At 37.5% G+C, this 17207-nt stretch overlaps 1 protein-coding gene across 1 annotated transcript; it reads left to right on the top strand.

Annotated features, from left to right (window-relative positions):
• Positions 1-553: 553 nt before the first annotated feature.
• On the top strand, positions 554-16934 carry LOC149619077 (uncharacterized). Its single transcript, XM_089854089.1, has 8 exons — positions 554-650; positions 731-849; positions 1426-1532; positions 4391-4496; positions 9149-9464; positions 10788-11002; positions 12370-12656; positions 15184-16934. Exons 2-8 carry the CDS (start codon positions 787-789, stop codon positions 15407-15409), a joined length of 1320 nt encoding a protein of 439 aa, XP_089710215.1. The 5' UTR covers positions 554-650; positions 731-786; the 3' UTR covers positions 15410-16934.
• The last annotated feature ends 273 nt before the right edge of the window (positions 16935-17207 follow it).

Genomic DNA, 17207 nt, shown 5'->3' with positions numbered 1-17207 from the left:
TGACATCACAGTCTCTTTAAATTATTAGAATAAAGGCTCTAGCAGGGTGAGAAATAAGAATTTTTGAATCTGAACATTGTGCCAGCGACCCCCCCCCCCGTTGCCTGGAATAAGAAACTGGTCCATGATCATTGACCAGGGCACGCCGTCTGGTAAACTAAAGAAGGGGATAATTAAAATATTTGAGTTAATGTCTAACCTCTGGATACCCTTAAATTTTACCCCCTCGGATATAATTTTTAAACTGGTCATTTGCCCTGCGCCACCGCCTTATTTCCCACGATGGCTCGAATCTGAATCGGTTATTTGGTATGTTAAAAATAAAAACAAAAGTAATTATAAACAAATTATTTATTTTCGTATTTTTCACGTATAATATTTCTTGTTTAAAAAGATTTTCAATGGTGGGGCTTTCCTTTAAAGTACTGACTCCCTTTGGATGTAAAAGTCAGAAGCTGGGATTTTCTAGAATACCTGACAATTACTGTGAATTCGTATTTCCTTTTAAAGGAATAGAAGGAATTAAAACCGTGTACAGTCGCTAAGAATACACTAGTGTTTCTCACTCACAGTGAGTGGTCAGTCTTTCAACCCAATCCCTACGTAAAGGTTTGCCAGGCACATAGAAGATAAGGGATTTTGATATTTAGGTTCTTTCAAATCCAGTATTTCAAACAGATTACGTAATGAATTTCATTTTAGAAAATTCAAATATCGCTTCATATTGCAGGATCAAGAAGAAGTTGTGCAAGAGTGCGTAATATGAATTAATCGGAGTTGTGTACGATGGAAGTTATAACTTACAATTCAAGTCATCCGTACCACCTGAAATTTTCATTTGAAACCAAGGTGAGAAAGTAATTCCAATTGTAAGTACTTCCGCAAGAATTAAAAATTTTGCTTTCATGAACTGCCTCATTTTCCCTTGGTGAGTAAGTAATGTTGCAGAGTGAGAAGCAGCGGTAGTTAGACATTTGACACTCCCTTGCACCGTTTTGAATATTTGCTTATTGCCTGTCCAATTACGTTAACAGCAATTGTGACGTCGTCGTTTTGGATTATGGGAAACCCAAACACGCACAATGCTGTATTTAATAACACAAAATCTTCATTGCTGATATTTGAATTAAAATTTGCTCCAACAGGGTTGCCAAAATGTCCGATAGTTTTTCGTGACCTTATTAAAAGGCCAAATGATTTATTTTTTTATTCTTAAACCAACTTTTTGAGTCATTTTTAATCACGTTTATTGTAAAGAGCAATTTTCCTAGACATTTTCCAACCAGAACCAAATTATCTGACTTTTCCCCGATATTTTTGACCCATTTTAAATTTCTGTAAGAATCCAGATTTTCTCTGATCTAAGGCAACCCTATTCAACACTTGCACATTCTTTGGATATGAATTTTTTAATTGTATTTATAGGGTCATGAGCCTTACGCTAACACGTTCATCAACTCGCCTTATGACCCATATCTACCATATGGAATTTCCATGGCAAAACTCGTTCTTGGAAGCTTAAAAAATGTCAAGTAAGCAATCAATAGAACATTTCGACGGTAAAAACGTAGACAATTCTAAGAAACGCCATTTGTAACAATATGACACTTATTGCAAAACTCCTTGGTGTTTATGGCTATTGAATCTGCTTCAACAGGGGTTGCTTCTATGAAAGTTTTGACGAAAAGCAAGCCACGGAAATCATACAGTGTAGACAAATCAGACCAACACTTAATTTGTGTACAACCCCCAATACTGCTAACGGATGACGTCATTATATTAAATTATAATTCTCTAATACAGGATGTAAATAAAAGTTTGAAATTCAGGTTTAATTATATTCAATTGAGAAGGTATAAAATAAATATAAATAATATAAATGGGGAATATGTTGAATGCAACAAAAAATTCTAAAACTCAGTTCTATGAGTAGTCTTAGAACTTAGGCCTCAAATTGGAACCTCTACTCTGTTTGGTAAATACCTAAACGTAAATGTTCACTGTACTTAACATCGTGATGGAGGCACTTGTCAAGACTATTGTCCAGATCTTGCAATACATTTGCAAGCACTAACTCATGACGCAGGAAGTCCATGTAAATGTCTCCGGTGATGTTCTCATGGAAGAAGAAACTCATGACGCAGGAAGTCCATGTAAATGTCTTAACTCAGTTTCCAAGAATGCCCAAGTAACATTTACCTTCAATCGCATTTGATGGTAGTGATGTCGTAAGTACTAGTGAGAATTTTGTTGGGTCCAATAATATACGTTGTTTCGGTTTACCGTACCACCCCTGTGAAATTTAGCCATAGCCTTGTCAGAAAACAGTACTTTCTCAAAATAATGGATCGGCTTCAATTAGTTCACGTATGGTAAGACCGGGACAGAGGTCTTGCCGTGTTAGGTAATCCTCGTCCGTTAAGGATTGATGTAAGGCGATATGATAGAGCCGATAGTGATACCCTTGTAAACTGGTAAGAACTGTAGAATGACTAAATGCAACTCTTTGTGGCACCGCTCTACTACTAACATGGGGATTGGTTTCAACGCGTGCTAGGATGTCCAATTCTCTATTCACATTACAGACTATACTGTCTCTTCTACGTTCAAGTAGTTGCATGATGAAACGTAAAAAATAACGAAGGTTGATTCGCACAGGATGTCGCCGATGTGGAAAGCGTTCGGTATGACCAAAAATAAATATCCTGTCCAATATGCCCTTGTTGGAATAGGCTGGAATTTTGCTAAAACGCTAGAATAACTATACTGGGGTTCGAACTTATCTGCTACGCTACAGACCCTATACTCTAGAAGGACCGGAAATATCTAAAGGTTGAGTGAACAAATATTGCCGGCTTGAGCAGGTCATGTTGTTTATTGTGGTGAAAGTCGCTTTAACGTTCGGCACGTGACACCGCTGGATGTTTGAACCTCCAATGCGGTGACCCGGTAGGTCCAAACTTTAACCATCTTTGTTTTTAGGCTCAACGCTGCGGTATTGCCGGTCCCATTAGAAATACAAGGTCTGCAATGATACAATTATATCAATAGGCATGTTAAGAATTCACAAATACTGTAGAAAACCATAGCAATAATGGTTGGCTAATATGAAAACGTCTCTTATCTTATACCCTGGACTAAATAAGGAATACATAAAGTATTCTTAAGGTCCGAGTGGTCCAAGGCACCGAGAAAAAAGGCCGTGGTTTAATCTAACGTGCTCGTCGTTACGTAGAAGCTAAGATTGAACTACAGTATTTAGTCTCGTGTCTTAGTAAAATGCCAGTCTATTCCAACCAGAACAAATTTATCATGAACGAATTGAAGCAGATCCATTATTTTTACGAAAGGTGCTGTTTGACGAGGCAAAACGTACATTACTGGAGCCAACAAAATTCTCACTGGTTTCGACATTACCACAAATTGCAATGGAAGTTAAATGTTTGGGTGTACATTCTTGAAACCGAATTATGAGACCCTTCTTTTATGAGAAAATCACTGAAGACATTTACTTGAACTTACTGCTTCATGAGTTTAGTGCTTGCAAATAAATTGCAAGACATGGACAGTCGTCTTGAAGAGTGCCTCCACCACGAACATTTACGTTTCCATAACCCCCTCGAAGTACTGAGATGCAACGGTTTATACCCTGGCCCGTCTTCAATGTGGAAATTTTGTTCCAACGCCTCCTTTTCCGACTAGTTTCCGAAGCCGGGTCTGCCACTAAAAATGTTTTTGAGAGGGTGTTACACCAGTTTCCTTTTGCACTAAATGGGTGCTAACCCCTGAGCTCGGTATCAAAACATTGAACGCCCTCTCAATATGAACTGACTCATAGTTTTTAATTGGCCCCACTCGAGCTCAAGAAACCCATAAAATTTATAAGCTCTATACAGGGCCGGATTAAGCAATTTTGCACCCGGGGGCCGAGATAGTGTGCGCCCCCTTAAGTCGGAAAAACGGAACAGCAAATGTCCCTAAGGGGGAATAGTTAAACTCAATGCGCCCCCAACAAGCCTTGCGCCCGGGGGCCAGTGTCCCCCTGCCCCCCCTTAATCCGGCCCTGGCTCTATAATTTTAAAGTGAAACCTGGGCTCAGTTCAAGTTTCACTTCGACGTGACGTATTGTGAGCACAGGCTCAAGCTCTGAAATGTTTTTCATAAACTTACGAGCTCGTGAGTTTATCAATTACCTTGAAGAACCCCGCTCACTTCGCGCTCCGGCTCACTGAAATGAGGTTATTGTAGACAGCTATGGTGATAGGGAAAAATACGTTGAAATTTTCAATGCTTAATGGTATCAGAAAGTATAATATTTACTTATCAAGTGCACCAATTGAACTTGAGTTCAACAATTTTGGATATTTGTTAATTGCCGGATAAATTACAGAATTGAATTGATGACCAATAAAGCCATTGAAGATCGTTTAAAGGAGGTCAACATCACCAATTGGTTTTCAAACCACGATAAGCATTCCTACGCAATATATAATGAAGTAAGTGGCAAATCGAAATGGTTCTATCCTTAAAGCATACCTTGAGTTTGAGGTATGCAAACGTGTACGTCAAGTTTGGCAACGTCAGAGTAATATGATTTCAATCGTTTTCAAATTAGACTTAACTTCTGTCATGAGAAACTTTATCTTAACTAAGTGATTCATAAGGTCCTAAGTATGCGCTAAACGTTTTTTTTTACATGATTAGCTCTTAACTGGTAAAATTTGTGGCCAGACAACACAATTATAATCGATTTTGACCAAAAAATGTCTTCACAAGTTGGGAAAACCAAAATATTACCTCTCCGAGTCAAGACGACTACTTACAAACTTATTTACCCAGATATGGAAATGTTTCTTAAGTTAAAATTTATGAAATATTAAAGCAGTATACAAAGCATAGCAAATATACTGTAAATCAGACGACATTTTACATCCAATAATGATATACTTGTAGACATTAAAATCATCCGATGGGGGAAAAACGGGAAATGAAGAGATAAAACTTTGGAGAGATATTACCTTTACGTGTTTGTAAAGGCCCAATTTTCTACTCCTCAACTGTATGCCCTCTTTGTTCAAAGCCATATTCACAACAGGGTTGCCATGTAAACACTATCCTCTCGTTTCATCTCAACTATTTTCTTAGTTTGTCAACATGACTGTTAACGTTACATAACACCAAAGCTTATTTGTGGCTACACACACTGAAAGTAAATGCGTACCATAAAAAGCATGAAAACACGAAGCTATTATCCGATTACGATTAGACCTTTCACTGGTCTGGGCTGCGTTCAGCAGAGCTCACCAAAAAAAACAGCGGATTTTGGAAATGTTTACCGTTGAGGTCTGTGGTCATAGCGTTTCTCAGGTCATGGGCATTTTATAAATGACGCTAGCGCAATAAAGCGTGTAAGGTACCAAGGCTTAACAAAAATTGTATGATAACATATTTATAGAGATAGATAACAACTTTTATAATTAAAATTAGAAACTAACATATCTCTTAAAATTCTCGCGTGATCAACTGGTTTCACGCCAATTAAATTGCTATAGTCCCATAGACCTATTTGTATTAATTCCTCCATGGTTTTTTCGCCAAGCTGAGAACTACGCCTTATACGTCACGTTATCCTAAAAGCCGCCTATTTTCTTTGAAGACCGCGCTAGCTCAGCGCTAAGCACCGTGACGTCAAAATTTAAAAACAAAATCCCGTTATGTAGGATACTGCTAACAGCGCTGGGCTCTGCTGAACGCGGTTCAGATTTCCACCATGATTATAAAATCTAAGCCTAATTATTTAAAAGTGTATTTAACTTTCGGCTCACTCTGAACCGTTAGTGTCTCTGCATTACAGAAACGAAAACCAAACCCAAGCGTTTACTTTTTGGTTCACTAGGCCTATTGACAATTAACAGTTCATTTGACCAACATTGTAGCGTTGCGCTTGTATTCACTTTAGGAAGGATTATGCTATAAACAGATGTAGTATAGCTTAAGTAATATATAAACATCCATTTTAAATAATAATATTAAAACAAATCTTTGGAATATCAAAATGAAATAGAGCTTTAAAGCTACAAAAGTACTAAATGCATCATAATTACGAAAAATATTTCCACATATTCATTTTATATTATGGAAAACGGGAATATTAAGGTTCTAAAGGATTTCTTAACACATCAAAACAAAAACGAACTTCTAACGCAGCGCACTAGTGTAACAACGGACGGACACATATAGACAAACACATAGACTGCTGTTTTACCCTTTCCGTATTCATTTTGAGTTTAGAGACATGATTATCTTAAATATTAAAATAAATATAATTAATATTAAATATTTTCTTCGATAGTTGTTCGCCTTATTGAGCGTTACATCGTTTTGAAAAAGAATAATTAAACATTCTTGAGAGACTTGACTAATATTGGCGTTTGAAATGAAGCATACGCCGGTTGCGTCGCCTTACTCAAATAGGTAGTATATAAGGGTGTCGAATCGCAGCTATGGATAAGAACAGCGCAATTGCGTGAACCTTTGGTGGAAGCCCCGCCATTGGAAGGCCAGACGTTTCTCGTAACCCTGGCCGATCGCCGCGTATGTCTTAACCTTAACGATGATGATGGAGTAGAAGCCAGGTGTACAGACTGGTGTCCATGTGGGATGGACAAAAACAAAGACCAGAGGATGGTGGTGTTAGAAGCCAGGTGTACAGACTGGTGTCCATGTGGGATGGACAAAAACGATGACCAGAGGATGGTGGTGTTAGAAGCCAGGTGTACAGACTGGTGTCCATGTGGGATGGACAAATACCAGAAGATGGTGGTGTGACTGGTGTCCATGTGAGATGGACAATAACCAGAAGATGGTGGTGAATAGAAGCCAGTGTGTAGAGACTGGTGTCCATGTGGGATGGACAAAGAGCAGATGAAGGTGGATTATAGAAGTTAGTAAGATGGACAAATGGCCTGAGGATAGTGGTGTTAGACAGGCAATGGATAATAGCCATTGTAAGTGGAATAGAATTTTCCAAATTTCCGGGAACTGTAAATGCGGTCCGGAATTTGGGAAAACGTTTGCTCCGATTTGAAAACTGCGAACGCGGTCCCCTGGGGTTTAAGTCAATAACAACAGACTGACACACACACAGACACACAGACAGACAGACAGACAGACAGACACGTCGAAATTAGAACCTCTCCGTGACATACGTCACTCGGAGAGATAAAAACTTTTTAGAAACTTTTCCGTGATTTTTAAACTAAAAAGTTTCAAAGATGTCATGATTATTCTAAAAGGGATACTCTCAGCTGGAAATTTTGGTGACGTGTTTTATTTCTTCAGATTTTTCAAACAATATTTTCAATGAAAATTAAATATTTTGAAATTTGTTAGGCTTAGCAATGGGTCTAGATTTTGAGCGCGTTTACCTACCGAACAATAAAACCCCTTTAGGGATAGAGCCAAATCAGCCCATCCCGTGTCGTTTAGAGGATATTAAGTCGTACACTGTCTGCATCATATATGAAAATCTGAATTTCCAAAGGTGGGAAAACTCGTACTTGGGTTGGGTAACAATCGAGTTATAGCTTTGGTTTTAGCCACGTGAAAAAATTGTCATTGGTTTTTAGCGCACACATTTTTTATCCACAAAATTCTTCAGACAATTTACTTTCTAAGTAAAGAACATTGTTCGGTTGTTCCTCTAATGATTCGCTGCTGAATTCTCTCATGTTTGCCATCGAGGGACCCGCAGCCTAAAGGATAATTCCATTTACTTTCAAACTCATGCGAAATTTTTTCAAAAATCATTATATCTGGTTGCTTTTAATTTAAAATTAAACTTATTTTAAAATATCAGAATAAATTATTACCAATTTTATAAATCTTACTGGCAAATAGATTTAGAATAGATAGAAACTTTAATTATACTGGGTGTAATGGTTTTGCCCAATCGAAATGTGTATAGTCATACAATCATCCATTACTGTAGACAAAAAAAAATTGTTTTACTAAAGATTTACTTGACCTACATGTTGTATAAACACCACCTTTATTTAAGCATAAATATGTGTTACCTTAACGTTAAAGTACCGTGACCTTACACTCATTTTCTGAAGAAAAGCGTCAAAGGAATTTTTAACTAAATAGCGCCCCGACGTGAGCTTTTAGCTGACAACATGCTTTTTATTTCGGAAATATTGTCTGTTAAATGCTCGTAAATCGTTATGGGTCTAAAATCAAATTAGAAATGGAAAGATATCAAAAATAAATAGGGGAAAGTGTCGGACTCTCTCCTTCGTCTGTGACATGCATTTGGAGGGGTGAATGCATACTCGCGAAATCTGTTTCATCCCCCTCGCCTATTCACCACGTACCTAAGATAATTTGTGATATTGCGCGTGAAGAAATAGTGCGGTTTTATTTTACATTAGCTGCTTTTGACTGAGGCTAACCATGGCCACTGCAGTTTATCGCCGCAATTTAATTTGATGATGTACATGATTGTATTAACTTAGTTTGCTAATATTGATGTTATTTACTAATATTAAAACGTTTTAGCTTATAATGACAACCCTGGGCCTAAGTTTAAACAAAATTCTGAAGGATTTTAACGATGTGTTTTTTTTAATTAAATGATGATTTAAAGAACATCTGCGGCATTTTTAATTTAATTTCAGCATGCTAACGTTTTAAACAAAATAACCTTGTTCAAACTTCAAACGCGAAAATAACACTAAAGAAAATAGAACAGAGCGCGGAGGTCCGAGGTTGTGACTCTTCCTTGAGATACGCCTATGCCAAATTCTCCCGTTTGGTGGCGTACGAGCGTTATTTTCGGGAAGAATGACATCATCAACTACAAATCTGATTGGCTGATACCATTTCGCGCGATCGAGCGTCTCGAAATGCATGTCAAGCCAAGGTTAAGGCAGGGAAATTTGGCAGTCCGACACTTTCCCCTATTTATTTTTGAAGATATGAGGCGCCATTTCTTATTTTTTTTTAATCTGTGACGTTACTCGCAAAACGCGTTTTATTCGTCAACATTGTTTCGCTGCCACGTGATGGCACTATAGCTGCATTATTGATATTAAAAACATTGTTGACTCATGCGGTGATTGAAGTATATTTTTTGAATCCATTGCAGTTTTTAGATACGGTCATGCTCTATTTTTACGCGATGAATAATGAGCCACTACTGTGCCACCTGTCTCCAATGGTCAGTTACGATTCGGTGGCCTTATTTTCGAGCGTACCTGCTAACACCGAGCGTTCTCAAGAGAATCAACCCTTCAAGGGAATAGAAAGTTCAGTATGGAGATTTTTTATTGTGTCGTTGATAAGTGTCTCCTTCGTATCGTTGTTCTCCGTTCGCCAAACTCTATACAAAGACTACCTTTTGGATTTGGTGAACCTCTTTACCAACTTCATTTTCATTTACATTGCGGATTTCTTTCAAAAACGTGAGTCCGATCACCAAAAGCAATTTCAAATAAGATAATGTGAGGCATCATAAAACTACTCTTAATGGCATAGCATAAGCATGGATGAAGAATGCGCGTGAGGAAATTTGTTTTCACTCTACAGGATCGGCAACTCCCTATCTCGAACGACAGCTTATTCTGTATATACTCTGTTACAACATCGGTTGTCAGCATGCGCAAACCTAGGCCTCTATGTAACGTAGCCTTGTACGTGGTGTCAAGAGACCAAAAAAACTTCAGGATCTTCAGGATTTTAATATCCGCGAGTTTTTCGTCTCTTGACAGCACGTACAAAGCTAGGTTACATAGAGACCTAGCTTTGCGCGTGCTGACAACCGATGTTGTAACAGAGTATATACGGAATAAGCTGTCGTTCGATATAGGGAGTTGCCGATCCTGTAGAGTGAAAACAAATTTCCTCACGTGCATTCTTCATCCATGGCATAAGCATATCATACCTCCCGTAAGCGTGAATCGAGGGGGGGGGGGATTGATCCACAGGCGTTGTCCGAGTAAAACTCGCGACACGGGTCTTCCTGGTGGCACCAAAGGGAAACGATTTTCAAATCGCGCAAGGGATGCTAACGGAAGCTTGGACACAAATACAAGGGTTAATATATTCTTACAAACTATATGCTCTACCTGCATTAATACTTGTAATAGTAACAAACATTTTAAACCGTGGATTTTGATGTTCGAGTCTTCGCTAATGATCGGGGAGGGGGAGGCATGCAAAGTTAATGTTTATTTAAATTTAATTATTCATCTATTTTCTCGGATGGGAGAGTAAACAGAATTTTTATAACAGTTGAAGTGGCCATTATAAAACTTCTTCCAAAGGCTTAACCGCATGCTACAACCAACTCTTTTATCCAATGCATCCGAAGCCATATGTACTGTTTTAACTTATCTCTATAATTTTTTTTCTATTTTGAACAAAAATTCAAAATAATTTACACTCAATAAAACTTAAAATGACAATTATTATTTCAGAAGCAGACGACTGCCAAGTTAAAAGATAGTAGGGGCCCACTAGGGGGATACTGGGAAGGAGAGAAATGCTTCGATTCCCCTCGAGGTGGCGTAGGACCTCAAATCTCTCTCTGGCGCTATTGTACAATGGTGATTACCCGTGGTCGTATTGTGAATTCACACTTACGGGTGCTATTATATGCTTATGGGCATAGTTATAATATCTAAATCTTTGGTGGTTTTAACAAGATCGAACAACTTAGCTAACTGCTTATGATGATTTGTTTCTTGATTTAAACAAATTCTTGATGTTTTTTCTTCATCACATAGCCGTTACATTGATAGAGAAATTTGGAGTGAGAAAATGTCTGCGTATATTTTGGATTCTGGGGACAATGGTCTTGGTGTGGGCGTGGTCTGGAAATTTGACTGGGGCCGTCATGGTTGAAAAGTCATCGAGAATCGACACCTTGGAGGACTTGATATCGAGTCAAAATCATTTAATTCTAATGTCATCTAGCTCTAAAATATATGCCATATTATCGGTACGTCAATACAATCTAAAATTATAATTATTTACTTAAGGTAGATTCTCACTTGGACTAAAACACAACGGAAATGTTTTTCGTCGACCTTGACTGATCTTTGATTCCTAAGCACAGAATCTCTGTTCAGCAGAATAAGCGTTTTGCGAGGGTTAATAAATGCGGGAAGCCTTTTTAAGTAGTTTTTAGCCACATCGTATGATGTATATCTACGATGAGGCTCTTAGTTTGACCTGCCCTGTAGTAGTAGTAGTAGTAGTAGGGGTGTCACAGTCCTGCCTTTGGCAGTATCAAATTTTTCGTTCGTCATTTTTGAACGTCGAGTGAAAATATTTTCCTTTTTAGTTAACGTTACAGTTCACAGGTGGAGTTTTAAACTTAGTGCAGGGAAGAAATTATTTTTTTTAACTTTCCTTCCTCCACGGAGAATCGAACCGCGGACCGTTCACTTGCCAGCCCAGTACTATACAGCCTCGCCTAAAATCGCTTGTTAAGAAACGGTCTCGAATAAAGCGCTATACTCGGAGAAAGAGGTTTGTCACAGGCACCGTCCCCTTCTCTCTCTCCCTCTATCTCTTCAACTAGGAGTCATGATCCTATCCGAGGCCAGGAGATATAACTTCGCGGTTGGAGAGGCAAAATCATATTAAATAAACTTTTACCGACCGGGCAGAAGTTTTTATCACTGTTTAGGGTAGGGCATCGAGGGGCTATTCACTCTGATTTTATGCACGGCAAATCATTTAAGCATTGTAAAAGATAGCGTTATTCACTCATTAGGGTAAGGTATACTGTAGAGGGGCTATTCACTCGTACGATGTGGCTACTATTACGAGCCCTTGGGTCGACTTGTTGTTCTCGCCATCGAGCCATTATACACTGAAGCTACGTAAAGGTCAAAATTTTCGTTAGTTTAATGGGCGTTTTTTAAGTCAGCTATCGTTCAAAAGCCGAAAATACAGACTAAAATCTGTCCGAAATATTGACACAATATAAGTTTATTTTTAAGTTTTGGTCGGCATTAAATTGAAAAATAATAATGTTACATCGACAAGGAACTTCTGCCATTCGATTGGGAATAAGAATTTGGAAGGTAGTGTAGTGATAGGGATTTTAGAAAGCATGATAGGTAATTAGGCCAATTTTGTTCCATAGGGTGAAGATTGTCTTAGTAGTAATATTTAAGGAGACTTAGCTGCAATGTAATGAAAGTTAGAGAAATGTTTAATTTAATTTAATTATTCTATGGAAAATAGCACTAATTTAACGGCCATAGTCCGCATTCCGTTGAGATTTTCGACCCGGTCCGAATCCTGCAGGTTAAGTCTAAAATTATGTAATTTAAGGGCAACTATTCTGAATTTTAGAGGGATTATAGTGCATACCCGGCTTTGAATAAAAAAGGCGGGACACTATTTCGGGGTCTTACGGACGCAAATGTAACGGAGTGGTTGGCAAATGGCAAAGCGGTAATCATTAACCAGAAAATTCCCTTTTTGGAGCCAAGTTATCTACATTTGGATAAACTGAAGAAACAACTTACTGCAAATAAGAGAAAGTTGTATATCGGAAAAACGACATACGAAACTACTTACGCTCATATGTATTTCAACAAAAGACTGCCCAAAAGCATCTTGGAAAATATAGACTACCTGTGAGTGGGCGATTTTAACATTAATTAACCATGGCTATTATTTAACTGGTGTTTAACCAATCATATCGTAAAGGTTAAAAATTTGTCCCATGGTTAAATACATCAGTTAAAAATCTGTTTATAAAAAGAACTGCTACTATCCATGAAGTAGCAGTTCTTTTTATAAACAAGTTTTTAATTAACCAATCATTTAATGGATGATTTTAAATTATCGACACAAAGATAATATAATTTTATCACAAAACCTAAATCTAATTCTATAGTTCTAGCAATAAGTGATATCTAGTGTATTAGGGAGTAGGTATAAATTTGCCACATTTCTAGCTTTAACTCCAGTCCAAACGTAAGTCCGGAGTTAATCCACGCCTCTAAATTGCAACCAATATCTCATTGGTTCTTGAAAACTCACGTCAGCGCGACGCGAATGACAAAAATTTCGTATTTTCCGACTGAGGAGAGGCGAAATAGCCCGGCCTCCTTTTACGTCCTCCCTTGTATTTTGAAAAGGGGACTGGGACTATGGCGCGCGAATACTTGGTATTATCCCATTGGACCGAATCCCATTCGACCGAAACCGCTTTTTGGTTTTTTATGGAGAATATATTTAAATTTCCAGCCCAATGGCGGGTTTCTGCTGAATGGGAATTTATTTGAAAGAATTAGTTAATTAAATGTCTGTGAGGATTTCGAATCACCGCAGCAGCATGGTAGAATATCAGGCTTTTAATTCAGAGGCTCGGGTTCAAACCCAGAGAAGGAAATTGTAAGTTAAGTTAGGTTAGGTTAGGTTAATAATATTTTATAAATCATTTAACTATTCTACGCCTTTTCTAAAATATTTATGTTTAGCTTCATTGACTTCTCAAACAATATGCCTTTTCCAAAACATTACTGTTATGTTTGGTTAGGTTTGGTTTGGTTAAGTTAGATTAGTAATATTTTATAAATCATTTAACAATGTTACGCCTTTTCCAAAATATTGATGTCTTATACCTTCATTGACTTCTCAAATAATATGCCTTTTTCAAAACTTTACTGTTATGTTAGGTTAGGTTTGGGTTCGTTATGTTAGGTTAGTAATATTTTACAAATCATTTTACTATGGTACGCCTTTTCCAAAATGTTCATGTTTAGCTTCATTGACTTCTCAAATAATATGCCTTTTCCAAAATATTACTGTTATGTTAGGTTTGGTTAGGTTTGGTTTGGTTTGGTTTGGTTTGGTTTGGTTAGGTTTGGTTTGGTTAGGTTAGGTTAGGTTTGGTTTGGTTTGGTTAGGTTTAAGTTTGGTTTGGTCAGGTTAGGTTAGGTTAGGTGTGGTTTGGTCAGGTTTGGTTAGGTTAGGTTAGGTTTGGTTAGGTTTAGGTTAGGTTAAGTTTGGTTAGGTTTAGGTTTGGTTAGGTTTGGTTTGGTCAGGTTTGGTTAGGTTTGGTTAGGTTTAGGTTTGGTTTGGTCAGGTTTGGTTTGGTCAGGTTAGGTTAGGTTAGGTGTGGTTAGGTGTGGTTTGGTTAGGTTAGGTTAGGTTTGGTTAGGTTTAGGTTAGGTTAGGTTCAGGTTTGGTTAGGTTAGGTTAGGTTAAGTTAGGTTAGGTTTGGTCAGGTTAGGTTAGGTTAGGTCAGGTTAGGTTTGGTTTGGTTAGGTTAGGTTTGGTTAGGTTAGGTTTGGTTAGGTTAGGTTTGGTTAGGTTAGGTTAGGTAAGATTAGCTTAGGGTAGGTTAGGTTAGGTAAGATTAGCTTAGGTAAGCTTAGGTTAGGTAAGATTAGCTTAGGTAAGCTTAGGTTAGGTTAGGTTAGGTTTGGTTAGGTTTGGTTAGGTTTGGTTAGGTTTAGGTTTAGGTTAGGTTTGGTTTGGTTTGGTTAGGTTTAGGTTTGGTCAGGTTTGGTTAGGTTAGGTTAGGTTAGGTTTTGGTTTGGTTTGGTTTGGTTTGGTTAGGTTAGGTTAGGTAAGGTAAGGTTTAGGTTAGGTTTAGGTTAGGTTAGGTTTGGTTTGGTTAGGTTAGGTTACTTCTATTATTCGAACCTTACAGGAGGGATTTCTACAATTATAGTAACTAGTTTTATCCTTTTTCTTATTCAATTGAAACAAGTAGCCATTATTAATGTAAAGAAAGCCGCCTTTATTAGCAATTCTCTCCGTTATCAATCACTCTTAAAGTTAAATTTTGCATTTCAAACATCAATATATATATATATACAAGGAAAACTGTAGGGTAAAAAAAAGCCTTAAAAAAAGTGAAAACGTTTGCTTTTTAAACTTTGATATATATTTTCCCAAAACCGCACATTTGGGCTGTTTTCGGTTGAATGGGAAACGCGTTCGGTCGATTGGGATTCGGTCGAATGGGACGCAAGCGAATACTTAGGCATCCTATAACTTCTCCCTTATAAACTAGATATCACTTCTTGGTTCTAGCTAAGGTAATTTTATATTCTCTTTCCCATGAATGTCCAAACCTTCTCCTTTACTATTCATCTTATAGGGAGACTGAAGATTAAACTTAAATTAAAATTTTACTAAATATTACAGAACAACGAGAGTATTTGAAACCCGTCAACTATCTCCACAGAGATCCTGGATCAGCTATTACATTCGAAATATACTGGTCGAACCTAAAAGCGTAGCCATTTTGATGGAACCGATGAGCTTGACTTTTCTGCGCAAAGTTTTTCTTGTTTGGTTATATGGAAACGCTTCAGCAATATTCACACTCATATGCGAAATATTGCTTTACTTCTTATTAGACAATCGTTAATCACGGTTTTCATGTGAACAAATTATGGAGCAAAATATCACTTTCTCACCAATAAAATTTGCCTCTCGCATAACAAGATGTTTAGATGCAGCTGAAATGTCCGCGCCGCACTTCAATTAAAAATACCAAATTAATTAATAACTGCAACCTTGTTGCAATCTGGCTGGAACACTACAATTACGTTTTTTTCCTAGAGTTTATTCAGCCCACTTACAGACACCTTGCGAATATTGAAAAGCGCTCTACAACCCTATAGTAGCCCGTTTAGTGGTCCCACCTGCCTCATTGCAGCCAGCTTACTGTACTGGAAACATAAAAAATTTAAAAGAAACCACTAATGAATAGGTAAATTTTGTCAAGAACTAGAAGCCCGGAACGTTTTACGCTTAATTATTAGAAGTTATAGATAGGGAGAGCAGCACACAATTGGTTTAATTTTACACCCTATCATCCCTATGCTTGACCGTTCATTAGAATACTGTTTGATTTTAAAGCCTAAATGTTCTTATTGTAAACCATTTATATTGTATATTCTAATATTACGGTGCTTAAAATTTCAGACTGATTTTCTTATTTTTTTAATATTTCGTATGCAAGGCATATACATATTAAACCCTGGTTTTCACTGGCCCAACACGCAAGAAAAATCGCGTTCCGCGTCGTTTTTTCAGAGATAACTTGCCGCAAAATTTCGCGTTTTCCGGGCGACAAGCGCGGAATTGGTTTTTTACTTTTCCGCAATTTTTTTCGGAAAGGAAAGCGGTGGTCAATAGGAATCAACGAATGTGTGACGTCATAGGTTTGTTTTGGTCAGCTCGCGAGAGGTTTATTTTCGACGCCATTTTTTTTAATTGAAGGCGTTTGTGTTGTCTAGTTAAGTTTATAAAAATGTACAGTTAACGATTTGTTGAAGAAGTTTGGCTTAATCGTTATTTAGGCCTATATGATAAAAACGAACGTTTTTAGAAAGACAATAAATTCTAAGAGAATTGATAGGCTGCTATTGAAGCATTTTCAATATAACTGGTAAGCCTTGGTCTAAACGAGCTCGCACTCTTTAATATTACAAGTTTTAGTGAAAACGTATTCGTTTTACTTTTCATAATAGGTGTTTAACGTGAAAAATATTAATTATTGCTTTCGTTCCGTGACTCGCATATATATATATATATTGCTTCATTGGTTCCAACTTTTTGTGTGGACAATTGAAAATAACTTGTAAATCGATCGTTAAATATGGACCAAACAGAAAAATTTGCGGTTTAAGTAATTTTGGCATCATCAGTTAAGGCCTGTCCAGACTGACACATTTTGCGAGTTCGCATCTTCGCTTAGCTTGTTTGCAAGATCGCGCTACTGTCCACATTGGGTTTTCGCTACTTTGCGTCCTCACCTCGCGAAGATACAAATTTCTTGCGACTAGGCCAAGAATTTCGCGCCTTCGCGAGAAAAGCACCAATCACAGACGAGAGGAAGGCTGGGGCGATTAGTTTCGTTTTTCTCTTTGGACAACGTCGATGGAGAAGGGCAGATGGCGCAATGATTAAAATTTTGATGATGAGTCAATATGCTATACGAAATTTTATTTAAAATACTCAGCTCATGAATTATTTTGCGGTGAAACACGTTACTTCTTAAGGATATCAAGAACTTTCGAAGTTTTATGCACATTTGTTCAAAACATATCTAAAAATGATTAATCTAATAATCGTGATCCAATTTTCAGCACATTTGGGTGTTCTTAATTCTTTGGAAATTGTGGTCCAAAATCTTAATCAAGAGTAAAGTTTTGGTGAAA

Source organism: Phalangium opilio, unplaced genomic scaffold (genome assembly GCF_054372755.1).
Source record: "Phalangium opilio isolate 3A_F unplaced genomic scaffold, DU_Popi_V2 ptg000209l_1, whole genome shotgun sequence".
NCBI lineage: Eukaryota > Metazoa > Arthropoda > Arachnida > Opiliones > Phalangiidae > Phalangium > Phalangium opilio.
This window is presented reverse-complemented; position numbering and strand designations above follow the sequence as displayed.